Here is a 14,324-nt window from a genome sequence, read left to right on the forward strand (position 1 = left end):
TTCGATTCGTTTTTTTGAATAAAAATCTGCGGTAAAAAACCTCGCGAAAAAACATCCCACGATGAAATGACATGGAACCGAACACGGACATCACCCCCACCCTGGGCAGGTATCAGAGATTCTGAAACCCTTCATTGTGTTAGGAGTTACAGGCCTTTGTGCCTTGGGAAAAATGTGCTCTGCAAGGTCATGAGAAGGGAGAAAAGCAGCTCTTGGCAGCTACCATCCCACAGAACAGATAGCAAGGCCCTCTTGCCCCCAAAGATCCACACACGAGACATACAGCTTTGCAATGCGTTTATCCCAAGCCCCTGCATACCACAGTGCCATCCAAACCCAGACCACTGACTATACACCCCTCGATCAAGCACTAAGATCAGAAAGCAAGACTATCTCGCCTTCACAAATGGGTCACGTAATTTGTGCACCAAGGTGTAGGGTGGTTTCAAATTATAGCCCAAAACGAAGGTAGAAGGCCTTGGAAATTGCTGATCTGCCTGGGAGTGAGTGAAGTGTGTGAGTTAGTGTGACCTCGGCTATCCCCCCAGGCTCATCTCTGTGCCTGTCAGGTGCACTGTTACAGCAATAAAATAACATTGTTTTTTCCAAGTAACTAGTTAGGCCAACCTCATCACGGATGATGAGCCCAGCAGCACCCACGGGGACGAAGATGGACCGATGAAGATGGACCAATGGCCTGGCATCCCCTAAGGAGCAGGCCCTGCATGTATAGCGATACACCAATTAGTGTTGCAGAAATGTACTGTATGAAATTATGCCATCAGTGACATTGTTTGTGCTTATAACGTGCGGAACATGCATACAGAGGGCAGAACGTTCGGCAGCAGCAGAGTTATTTGCTGATGCACCTCTATTTTGTGTAAAAAAAGACTTGTTATCCTTTCAAGCAGTGTTCTGGGCCTTTTTCCCTAGCAAGCTGTATTTTTTCTGGTGTGAGCGTATAAGGGTGTGCCTTCACTTTCAAAAACCAGGAAAAATACTCCTGCTTGAAAAACAATGAACTACATTACATGTTTTGCAGTATATTTTTACTGCCAAACTTCTTTACTGTTACCGCCACTTCCTCCTGCAAATTCATCATGGATTATAAGTGATGATATGGCGGTGTAGTTCCCCATTTTTGGAGTCCATAGGACTCCATGTAGAAATAATCAGATTTACCACAAGCAATAATTCCACCACAGAAAATCTGACACTTATTGAGGTACAGTGGAGGAGTCCCTCAAGTAATGTGGTGCAGGTAAACCCTCCACTTCACTTCCAAACTCAGAGTTTGGCAGTTCGGGAAAAGTAGAAGTAAGTGCAGGGATGTCGTTCAGTGGTCGCCAGGGGTCGCACGTGCGACCCCTGAGGTCTCCCTCGCTACTCCTATGGTCTCCCTTGCTTCCCCTAAAAAAGAAAAAAAAGAGACCTTTTCTTTAATCTTCTTTTTTAATGGAAGCTCCTGGGCTGGGGCCAGCACCATGTGGCTCTTTGTTTCCGGAGTGGCTGGCTTTCTTGTTCAGGCCTCTTAAAAAAAGGGGGTTCTACAAGTGTACCACTTTGAGCCGTGACCCGAAATAAGAAAGAATGGGAATAACAAATAATGCGTCTTTCTGGAATTACATACAATAATTGCTAGATTCATCAAAGGTTTATATCAGGCACTATTCAGGAGGTGAGTCGCTGATTTAGTCTGTTATTAAAGACCTCAACTTCACAATTCAGATAGAAACTTCCAAAAAGCATTTAGCATAGAATAAGCATCTATTTCGGACTTTGGGCCTCATTATGAGTTTGGAGGCAGCCATGGTGCTACTAGCACCATGGCTGCCTCCAAACCGGGTTCCTGCAATGGGGATTTACCGGGTCATTCCGACATAGGAGGACCCGGTAAATCCTCCTTGCAGGAACCATTCCCCATTCCCATTTGAGCCCCCATAACGCTCAATGGGAATGGGGAGGGTGGTAACAACGGCACATTACAAGTGTCCCGTTGTTACCTCCCTCTTCCCCTCGCGGGACCCGGAAAAGATGTCTGGTTTTGCCAGACGTCTGATCCGGGTCCCGCAAAGGGAACCCCGTAATCAGCCCTGACGGAATGAAGGGGGCCGGTCCCGTACCGGCCCTCTTCATTCCGTCAGCGCCAGGGTCGTAATGAGGCCCTATGTATTTTGATTTTTGCAAGTTGTAGTTATTGCATGATTTTTTTCTTTCTGATGTTGTCTCTTTTATGATCATCACAAGACATTCCATCTCGGTGTCCTCGGTCACTTGACAAAATCCTTGTGCCTAAAAGCTTGTGTACAGTGTAGAAATGTTTGACCATAGCACATAACGTGACCGTTGTTTTCATTGTGCCACAATGAATGCCTTGCTGTAATGTGTCTTTCTTTCCTATTTCCATGGCATGCTGTTCAGGATGTTTGTTTGCATGTATGACATGTAATTGCTAATTTTACGATAGCCAGTAAGATAGCTCAGTGAGTTGAGTGCTCCCTTCATCGATGGGTTTATGATCGGCAGGTTGCAGGTTCGAATTCCGACAAGAACAATTTTTGGGATCACTTCAGCAAAAATGACCTTGACTCCATGCACACTTTTGGGCATAAATTTATGCAAAATAATTTTCTCTCTCAGTCTGTTGCAATTTTATACTTTTTTTTAATTGTTCAAACAAAAAAATATATATGATTGTAATAGATGTCTCTATTCGAATTTCTGATTTCCTAAATACTCAAAACATAAATCATTCTACAATTTAGCATTTCTTCATGCTTAGTAGTGCTTGATTTGAATACAGCAATCAACAAACAAAAATACTTAAAACTTTTGAAAGAATATCACACATTGTTCATCTGTGAGTTCATTTCCTATTGATTCAAAGAGATATTAGTCCATATATAGTGCTTTCTTTTGAACTTCAGGCAGATTGCCCATTTGTTGGTGTAATTCTCTAATGCACAACGCATTTCGGGCAATTAACGCCCTTCATCAGGTGCGAACAACTGTCTTGTTTCAATGTAATGATTTCTGAAAATTAAAGAAACACATATTTCTAATCAAAACCTTTATCCATGTTTTTTCAATGATATTTTTACTGATTTTATTGCATTCATCAGTATTGTTTTTTTTGACCTGGTGTACCTGTAACTCTAAAGATCTTCAGAGGTCTGTTGTTTCTGTATGAGTGGGTTTTGTGCCGGGAACAGTCGCTAGAAAGTAGCGTTGTGTTCCAATCACAAAGCCCTATTGACTATCATTTCAAAAAAGTTATGTGTTTAGCACCCTTCCAGTTTATATGCTCACCTCTGTATGGTGGCTTTTCAAGGCAGCCGTCTTGCAATTCGTCAAGCGTATCCGCCCTGGGTTGTTCGTTTTATCCTTTCTTGTTCTGCTCGTCCTAGTTCGCTTCTCAGTACGATGTTCCTGACGTGTCCGCTCCTGGATGTGGAGTTCGAAATGCTTGTATCGCCTTACTCTAACTTCGCGGTCACGTTACTTATGTTTGTTGTGGTGGCCGTGTTGTACTCAGTCCGTTGTTTCTTTCCATGTGTGAGAAGGTAACTGGCCCTGTTAGTTAGGCGGGCGCCATCTTATAGTGTCTTAGGATGTTCGAGTGATTGTGTAGTTTTGTACCTATTCTTTCTCTCAATCAATTCTGGCTGCAACTACCCGAGTTTAAGTGTCCTTACTCCTTGTGCACTCACGGTGGTAGAAACTGCATTGTGGTGCATCTCTCGTTTTCCTCCTTGTTTAGAGGAGGTTGCTTGCCTCTTCCCTCTGGTAGACGCGATCTTGTAGCGTCCTTAATGGTTCCGATCTGAACCTTGTATCTTTACTCCATGCCCCGCACGTTGTTCAAGATTCGCAGGTTATGTTTTGAAGTGTTTAGAATTTACCAATTATTTTAGGGAATGTCCACTTTAGCAATCGTTTTCCATTTTGCAAAATCTTTGTTTTTGTTTGCACCTTATAGGAAGCAACTTAAATCCCAATCGGCATTCATACCGTTCGGCTGCATGGAGTTCAGTTTTTCGATCCAGTAGGTTTCTTTTTGTAACAGCATTTTATTAAGATTTCCCCCTCTTCTTGGTGCTTTTACTTGTTCAAGAATGATAAACCTTATCTGGGCGATGTTGTGTCTCTCTTTCTTGAAATGTTGGGTTACTGGAGATTTGATGGCTCATGTCCTTATGTTTGATTTGTGTTCTGACCATCTTGTTTTTGCCTTCCTCATTGTCATTCCTACGTAGTATATTCCACATGGGCATCTAATGCCATATATAACGTTTTTAGAGTCACATGTGGAAGAGTGATGAAGATTTATCTTGTAACCTTTGTGAGGATGGGTGATAGTGTTGCCCTTGATTAAGTTATTGCAATTGTTGCAGTTATGGCACTGTATTGTGCCTTTATAATTTTCCTGAGTTTGACAAGGCCAAGTCAGCCATTTATCCTTCTGAGGTTGCTAAGTGAGTACCAGCACAGGTTGTGTGATATTGTATGTATATTTGTTCTATATAAAGTACGTACGCGTAAGTGCTACATAATAACACATTGTTATCATTTGGCCTTGGATAGTATGGTAATTTTTATTTGTAAAGCACCTATACACAAGGCAAGTGTTTCAAAGTGCTCAAGGAGGGAGGGAACAAGGGCGAAAAAACAACAGTCATTCAGAGCCCTTGAATTTCTGAACGATACAAGTCTGCACCGGCACAGTAAGTGCATATAATACAATTAACAGTGTAGATAACAACAAATAGGTCTGACAACGATTCTGCAGTTTTTCCAAGTGCATTGAGGCGTCACCATGCAAGGAGGGGAGACAGGGAAGATAGATAGACGATCTTCAAGGCATGGTACATTCAGATCATGCAACTGCACTGACGGTACAGGAGAGGGGGTCAGGGGCACAAGTGCAGGGGAGGGCCACACAATACTGCTACAGTGTGAAGTAGCAACCTGCATTGAAGCATGATACCCAGGAGGCAATTAAATAAAAAGTCAAAAGAGAAGTATGAGTTTCTAAGGAAAAGGTACCTTGGAGAATGTGTCACAACACTTTGTTGCCCCGCCCTCCCATGGGGTGATGTAAAATATGGGCATTCTGTAGAGAAGGTTGTTTGAGAGTAGGTTGGGAACTTTCCATGAGCAAAATATTGGGAGTCCAGAGGTATTGTTTGCTTGTGCATTACATTTCTCATGGACTGTGACAAAAAGCCATGTACAATTTGACACGCAAATACAAAAATGTTTATATGTTTTGTCCCAGTGTATAAAGAGTTTTCTTTTATCAAAATAGAATCGAATGTGGAGAAAGAACCGGTCCAAGTATAGCTACAACGGCGAGTGTGTTGGAACAGACCTGAACAGGAACTTTGACGCAGGATGGTGCGGTATGTTCACGGTTTATTTCGTCTGAACTGTGTACATTTGTAGGAATTCTAATCATACATGGCTACTGTCCATGATTGGTGAAAGGCATAGTATTATAGAGTGTTCAGATGCACTTTTACTTCCAACTAACATTCATCTGCCAGCCTGGTCAAGCACTTCTCTGTTAAGTGATCACACATTGGGGCTCATTTTCAAGTTAGAGGGTTCAGGAAAAAAGTGGCAGTAATACCATTACTCCCACTTTTCACACACTGCCAAACTACAAGTTTGGTGGTGGGGTGGGAAGATTTACCTGCAGCTCCGAGCTGCCAGTAATTCCGGCACCCAACTACCAAAAAATGATGATATTACCATCACTGGTATTACCAGTGCCAGTAGTACTGGCAATTCCACTACTGGCACTTGTAATCTGCCGGTAATTCCGACAAATCAAGTGCTGGTAATGGTAATACTGTTTGGTGGTATCCCGCCGGATTTTCTGGCGGGATTCCACCAAACTAATATTAAGGCCCATTGTTTTATTTTTTATGATCGATAGCTAGACTGACAAGATTTTCTGTAACAAAATCTAAAATCATTTTTCAAAGTCAGTATAACGGAACTTGTCAAGTGATATCAATGGATGACCCCTAAAAAATATAAATGACAGACCAGAATGACTAAGCCCGCATATGGGTTAAAAATGGCAGTATATCAACGTTTTTTGTTCCAACACTGACTGGTATCAAGTCAATTGCAGAATGAAACTCCTCCATGGGAAAATCCCTGTATCAACACTTAGGATGCTTAGGAGCAGAAATGCTCTGGGGCAGCTGGGAGCAAAATCTCAACAGTGCCAAATTATGGTGAGACACCTAGAAGAAAAAACAGGGTAGGGCATTTACAGTGGGACACATTGGGGCAAAATTACAGTGGAACACATCTTACAATATCCCAGTGGGCAAAATTTTATACTGGTAAAACCAACATACTGCTGTTGGTTTTACCAGTATAAAATGCCATGCCACAGTTAAGAAATAAATCCAGACTGGACCTACCAATGTGGCCCACTACTATGTGGGAACATGCATCATGCTGCCTACACCCTTGATGCCTGTAAAAAATACCATGCCACACTAGAGAATCATGTCCAAACTGGACCCACAAATTTGGACCACTATCAAGTAGGAACACTCATCATGCCATCTTCACCCTTGATGCCCAGGTAGACATGCCATGCCACAATGAAGATTTGTCTAGTGAGGCTCCAACAATGTGTGCCAGTATCACGTAGGAACACTCATCATGCTGTGGGTACTCTTGAAGCAGAGAAAAGAAAATTCCATGCTGCAGTAAATAAATTTGTCCCGACTGGACCTACCAATGTGGGCCAGTACCACGTAGGAACACTCATCATGCTGCCTTCAACCGTGATGCCCAATACAAAAATTCCATAACACAATAAAAGGTATGTGCAGGCATGATCCGCCAATGTGGGCAAGTACCACGTAGGAACACTCGTTATGCTGCCTACACCTTTGAAACCCAGTAAAAAATGCCATGCCACAATGAAAATTTGTCCAGACTGGACCAACCAATGTGCGTCAGTAACACATATAAGCACTCATTGTGCTGCCTTCACCCTTGATGCCAGTAAATAATGCTATGGTATAGTAAAGAGGCATGTCAAGACTGGACCCACCAACATGTGCCAATAAACCTTTGGAACACTCATTATGCTACTTTCACCCTTGATGCCCAGTAGAAAACTGCATGTCACAGTAAAGCAGTGTCAAGACTGGACCCAGCAATGTGGGTCAGTACCATTTAGGAACACTGATTATGCTGCCTTCACCCTGATGCCCAGTCAAAAATGATATGGCATAACAAAGAAGCATGTCCAGACTGGACCCTCCCCCTCACCCAATGTGGGCCAATGCCACTTTGGAACACTCATTCTGCCAATTTCACACTTGACGGCCAGTAAAATAAAATGGCATGCTGCAGTAAAGAAATGTCAACACTGGACCCACCAATGTACCACTTAGGAACACTGAATATGCTGCCTTCACCCTTGATGCCCAATAAACGAGCATTGGCAGTGCCAACAGTTTGGGCTTTTGGGTAAACTTGGGAAAGGCACTTGCCAGGCACTGCTGTAGTGGTAAACTGCCCATTGATGGTAGCAGGTGCAAAATGGTGCGAGTACCTGGGTATCTAATAGCATTGCCTGGCAAATGCCTAATAGCTATACACAAGGAAAAACTGTTGACTTTGCCAATGCTTGTTTTAACAGGACTTCAGTGAAGAACGTGCATAGTGCTTATAAACCGTGAAAGCAGACCTGGTGAGACATTTTTATTACACCAGTAGCACTTTTACAACTGTCATTATCCCTCAGAAGACTGCTTTGAAGAAACACTGGCCTATACTTTGAGTGCAAAGTTTGATGGTAAGTCTTGATTAAAGCAAGCTCAAAGAGTTCCCATGAGGAGGTGTTTTCGACAGCAACTGTGTGTGAATGGCCATGTGTATTAGCATGTCCATGGGCAGTCAATGGGTGTCCAAATAACCACACAACACCTACAAGCAAGGTGTCCCTACTCATATGACATTTCTCCCGATCTGTACTCTAATGCAATAGTGTTGGCTTGTTGGTGGAGCAAGCGCCACCTAACCGCCCAAACTAAAAATGCTATGACACAGTAAAGGAACGTGTCCGTACTGGAAACACCAGTGTGGGCCAGTACCACTTAGGTACACTCATTATGCTGCCTTCACACCTGCATGGCATATTTTACTGGGCATCAACTTGATGCCTACTAAAAAATGCCATGGCACAGTAAGAGCTACCATCCCTCATCTAAACGCCCTTTTCCACTCCCTCTACTCTGCCACCCGAGTCAGAGGCCTGCTCCCAGCGACTGGCGCACACACTTCAGAAATCACACAGCATCATTCATGCTTCATTCACTCTCACATTAACAAACACGCATCAGCATTCATATGGCATTCATCATTCATTTGTCACTCTCACATTCACTCACACTGCACACCCATGCAGCATTCATACGCTCTTCATACGCTCTTATTCACACACACCCAAAAAAACATGCACCCACTTACAAACACAAACACTTGGATGCATGCACACACAAATGCATTATTTGAATTTTATTTCCTGCAGCCCCACTCCAGATTCCAGTACTCTCGGCCTTGTGCTGCCTGCTACAGTGAAGGCCCGCTGGCTCCCAGGCAGCATACAACAGGAGCTAGGAAGCAGGGAGTGCTTTCTGGCTCATGGATATGTGCAGTTGAGCCAGAGCGCCTCCATCTCACCACCCCTCTGCCCAAGGATGGCGGGGTGGGGCAGGAGCGCCCCCTCAAACATTCAGGCCTACAGTACCCAGACTGTATCCCCAAAGGGCCATGCAAGGGTGGGCAAGCAAAATGTCCCAGGTATTGCATGGCACAATGTGAATGCGCATTGGGGTGCTGCTAAATTATTAAAGAGATACCATGTTTCCCTTTGAGAGTTTAAGCCAGCTCAGGAGTACTCCCTCAGCTGCACAAAACACCTGAGGGATCACTTAGTGTTCACACTGGACTGGCTTGTCTCCTCCACAATGGTTGAGGGTGCTGGTGGGTTGGCGCCCACATGCCCATTATGAACGAGACGCCAATGGGGACAGCACACATTTCCCTATTCAAAGGTTATGGGCGGCATACATCTTTGATTCAGTGGAAGAACGTCCTGAGATATGAAATCTAAGATGCTCATTTAACCTTCCTCAGAATTTTGGTTGTCAGGCTGAGAGTTGAATCATACCGCCCTCTAACTTGCACAAGTGCTGTGTACAGTGGGGTCTGATAGGTCTTTTGCTGGTCAGAGTGACTACAGTCAGGCAATAAATAGGGTTTGCCAGGTGTTACCCTCTCACACAACCCACACATTGCCCCACAAAAAATGAATTCCCCCAATCCTTTCACCCCTGTTACCTATTCAGTTAGCTTCATAACTATGATTTCCGAATGATGCTGGAACCCTGTAGGGGTTTCTTTCTGGGGAGGTCAGTGAGGTAAGGGGCAGGACAGATAAACAGTGTGTATTCCTAGACTTGCCACAAAGCTGTGTGCCCAATTATTGGCCTAAAGGGGGTGCCACGCCTGCAGGAATTAAAAGAGAAGCTTTCATACAGTATAGGAAAAGGGGATGTAGGATGGCAAATCCAACAGCATTGATAAGTTGAATTTGCAACATGTCTGGTTCCTTACTAGATACAGATTGCTGCTAGAGCTCATCGGAAAATTCTGCCCGCTAGCTAAAAATGAACCATGACACATACTACTACTGGTGGCTCCATTAAAAGCAAGAATGAGATTTGTTGCCCCAGAGGCACGAAATGTGAAGGATGCCCTCCCCAGTCGCAAGTACTCCCAGGCCTATATGCACCTATCCTTGGTCAAAGATTATGATATGCGGATAGGCTGTCGAGAGGAAAGTGACCATCTGCCACTATATGTGAAGCTGAATATCCAAAAGTAGAGACTACACACCATTTGTGCAGCAATATTGAGGTTAATAATGCTGCTAATCAGAAATTTTGGAACCCCACCAAATTAGAAAAAGCTAATGTGATCGCTGTAAAGGAATTGAAAGTTTTTATGTTTCATTTGGAAATTAAATCAGATGAAGCCTCAAATGACATAATTGGTCAATTTGAAAATTTGGTGAATAAGATCAAAGAAGTCTCTACTAACAAACGGAAGTATTGCAGCAATAGTGAAAGATGGAATCTTTCGCATGGAAAGCATAATACCTATGATTGGGAAATTAACAAGGCCAAAAGCTTACTCAGACAATCAATTACATTTTTTGTAAATTCCCAGAAGAGTGATGCCACGATACAGATAAAATGGGCAAAAAAACAATACGGATGTGGCCGCGAACCCATAAAAAAGATAAGGCAAGGGAAGTATGGCAGAATATTGCTGCCCATGCCCGGAGTAACAACCACCAGGGCATGTGGAAGACAATAAATGATGCTAAAACAAGAAGTTTACCCATCAATAGCGTTGTAGAAAGTGACTGGATTTCACATGTAAAAAACACCATTGGATCTTACGCAATTCAAGGTGAAGGATACAAAGTAATCCAGTCTCAATGGCACAGGAATTTCACTGAGGTTACCTTAAAAAGAATGATAGAACAATTACATACATCTAGGGCTACTGGCCCCGACAGGACCTGTAATACCCTTTTACGTCGGGCACCTGAGGAATGGGCAAAAGCTCTTGTTATTCTGTTTTGATGAATAAGTAACTATGGGATGATTCCTGAGTCCTGGCGAGACAGCATCATTCTCCCTATACATAAAAAAGGAGAGTGGAAAGACCCCAAAAACTACAGAATGCTTGCAATGTTGGATATACCAGCAAAAATATCCGCGAAAGTATTGCTGGAAGAATTGAATGAGTGGATCTCTGAGAACATGATCCTTCCGATCTATCAAGAAGGCTTTCGTGCCAAATCCTTCATGATTCACAATATCATAAATATAGTGTCAGCGGTTGATAATTCATGGAAGATGCGAAAACTACCCGTGTATGCAGTATTCATTGATTTTACCGCCGCGTTTGACACCATTGTGGGAGAGAAACTGTGGATTAAATTAACTAAATGGGGGATTCCGCCGGGGTTACTCTAAATGATCCAGTTGTTATATTCTGACACATCTGTCAGAATCCGACTGGATGGCAAAGGCTGATTATCTGAGGCAATCCCCATAGTATGTGGGGTGAAACAAGACTGTAGTTTAGCAGCCACGTTATTTAATCTTTATTTGGCTGACTGTCTGAACGAGATGGGGGTGTTATCTGCTGATGCCGTGAGGATGGGCAGTATATAATTAGCTTGGTTAGGGTATGCCGATATGACTTAGTCCTGCTGGATTATACGCCAGCAGGTCTCCAAAATAGGCTAAATTGCTTGATTCAATTTGCTGAAAGCTATGGTCTGGTAATAAACATAGCTAAAACGAAGGTGATGTCATTTTTAAGCACAACAAAGCAATCGCGCTTCAATAAATGTACGTGATTTGTGAAAAAAGAAGTGATTGAAAAGGTTGAATGCTATAGATACCTAGGAGTGCTAGTTGACCACAAGCTATCATAGAGACCGCACTGGCTAGAGACAAAACTTAAATGTACAAAAATTGCAGAAGCCATGAGCCAATTTATACGAAGACAAGGGGGTTTCTTGGTGAATACTATTCTACTACTCTGCAGTAACTTGTGAATATATTTTATTGGAATGTGATTTTAGATAGGCAAGAGCTATTTTAGAGTATAAATCTGCTATGTTGTATGTGAAGTTGAGTACCCTGACAATTAATACATTTGTGATGGAATTGATGAAAAGTTTTAAGAAAGGAGAGAATGGTAGACATTTTAAAACACTAAATGCACTTTATTTAGCGTATGCTAAATGAGCCAAAGGCAATGCGTCTAGATGGCTATTATGCTCGCAGGCAAAGGTGAAAAAACTGTTACAATGTGAGATCTATGGCTTTGCCAAAGAAAGAGATACAATACACCTTGCTACAAAATCAACTAACAGCCTTTTATTTAGAACATTGGACTACTGAGACAAAGAAACCCAAATATCAATATGAGTTTCCCCATCAGTCAATTGTTAGATCTTATCTTATGTTCATATTTGACAGATGTGACGCAATGGAGATATTAGAAGACAAAATTGGCATTAAGAAAAGGTTAAGATAATGTAGATTATGTGGAATGGCAAATATTGAGACGGCTAAACATTTGATATGTTATTGTGAATGTCTCAGTCAACTGCATGAAAAATATTTGCTAAGATATAAGAACTCCTGTTTAGTTTATAAGATAGAAATGATATAGCAAAGATTGGTGGAAGGGAATGTTACTAACTTGATATTTCACATGATGAAAAAAATGTTTAAAAGAGTTATCTGATGGTATTTATGTATGATAATTTTATTGATTAGAATTGGTGTTAGAAATTGAAAGATGATTATGTTTTGTATATGTAAAGCCTGTTTTGGCTATGAACATATTAACAATAAATAAATGGTCAAAGATTATGGCTAAAGCTATGGCAAGAGGGTCTTCAATGTGTTCTATGGAGCAGGTTACATCATCCCTTGGCCTAGGGTTCACCAGTTTTCATAAATCGTTAACACAGAAATATTACCCACCTTTGGATGCCAAAGTTAGCATACCATATTATGGTTCTTCATCCCATATTCAACAATATGGAATAAAAAATGCACATGGCAATGGAGTTTGTTGACATCTCCTGATCACAAAGCTGGTTAGATGTTCTCAACATTGGATGCCATCGTTCTGGGACAGTACTCTTTGACTCTGAACTCTGAAACGACAAATTCACTCTCAGAACCCGCCCTGCCACTTCATCCAATTTATTTTCATCAGTTTGAATTGCCTTCTCAATGTTGATCGTCTTTTGAGCAATGCCCACATGAAAAATATTCTGTGATTAAAGGATTGTTTGTATGCCACTCGTGCATTCCAGCTAGTAAGGGCAGTCCCCTGCAAATTGCTATGACTTCCTTCTCCTGGAAGCTGATCTTCTCAGCTTAATACATTCTTCTCTCCCATCCTTTCACCTCCATCCTGCAATGATGGAGAGTTTTGTAATGTGTCCAGGAAGTAATAAATGTAGTTAAGAATCAGTGTAATTCAGTGATTATGTCGAAACAAAATGATGCATGGGGATCCTACAGACTATAAGATTGTATAAATGGTGATGGGAGAGTGATAGTCTGCCTTCTTCTTAAACTCTACCCCCGCACCATATATGCATAACATTAGCCAAGCACCAACCTCTTCAGTATATATAACTATATCTTCCATGTTCTACTTTTCCCAATGCAGTTTACTCGGTGCTGTGAGTTAATAACTGCAGCCCCATTATACAGCATGCCAGCTTCTCTGGACCCACCCGCACTGCACTCCCCTTCACACCTCCTTACCCTGCCCTTCGATGCAAGTAACATGTTAACATATGACCAGTGGGTTCCCTATTGGGACTCGAAATGAGGTTTACAAATGCAACATATAAAGAGTTGAAGAAAGTATCCACCTCCCACCCCTACCCTACACCCATTTCCACTGAAATGTTCACCTCATTCACAGACTTAAAAGCTACCACTTGACACACTTGTGTATAAGCGCGTTATAAATGCCATATCATATCATATCATAACAGGGCCAATAGAAGAGGTAGGAGCGTGGAGCCAACTCTGAGAGCTGGGAAACATTGCGGCCATCCTGTTGCCTGATGAGCTACGCCCCTTGAAACTTTGAAATAAAGGCCCCTACTTTAAAAGGAAAACCAAAAAAAACTTTTCAAATGATCAAGTCCTCAATACACTTCAGTTGGTTACATTTAAAAGTCTCAAATTTGAGATCCCTAATGATATGGTATGATAGGTTATTTATAACACGCTTAATACCCAGAGGTTTCTAAGCGCTGACCCGGGGATCAAACCTGTGTTGCTCCATGTCGTCTTGCTTCCAAGGTGGGCACGTTGCCGCTGAGCTATCCTCTCGAGACAAATGTCTATTTTAATATTTCTGAGCATTTTTTCCCTCTTAGAAATCTATTCAACGGGATGAGTTTCAACAGAGGCTTCGAACTTGTTCTTCTTCCTGCTGCAAAAACAAACCAACTAAAGTCCTCCTTTTCAACATTTGGATGTGGGGGATAGTAGTCTTCATCATGTCCTATTATCCGCCCGAGAAATCTCGATGTTTACATTCCCATGGGCCTCTGCAGCACGGGCAGAAGCTCACAAATATACTTATGTGCTAGCTTGACAAGAAGCAGGATGAGATAGCTGCTTCAGAGTATCATCTGGGTGACCGTGCGGACACCG

The 14,324-nt window shown here is 42.3% G+C and overlaps 1 protein-coding gene across 1 annotated transcript in view; it reads left to right on the top strand.

Moving 5' to 3' along the window:
- CPB2 (carboxypeptidase B2) overlaps positions 1–14,324 on the top strand; it is a 298,149-nt gene that overhangs the window by 212,768 nt on the left and 71,057 nt on the right. Inside the window, exon 8 of the mRNA XM_069640447.1 lies at positions 5,309–5,402. Within this exon, the coding sequence (XP_069496548.1) occupies positions 5,309–5,402 (94 nt within the window). The remainder of the gene's footprint in view (positions 1–5,308; positions 5,403–14,324) is intronic.

Source organism: Ambystoma mexicanum, chromosome 7q (genome assembly GCF_040938575.1).
Source record: "Ambystoma mexicanum isolate Mex_15411 chromosome 7q, UKY_AmexF1_1, whole genome shotgun sequence".
Classification (NCBI taxonomy): Eukaryota; Metazoa; Chordata; class Amphibia; order Caudata; family Ambystomatidae; genus Ambystoma; species Ambystoma mexicanum.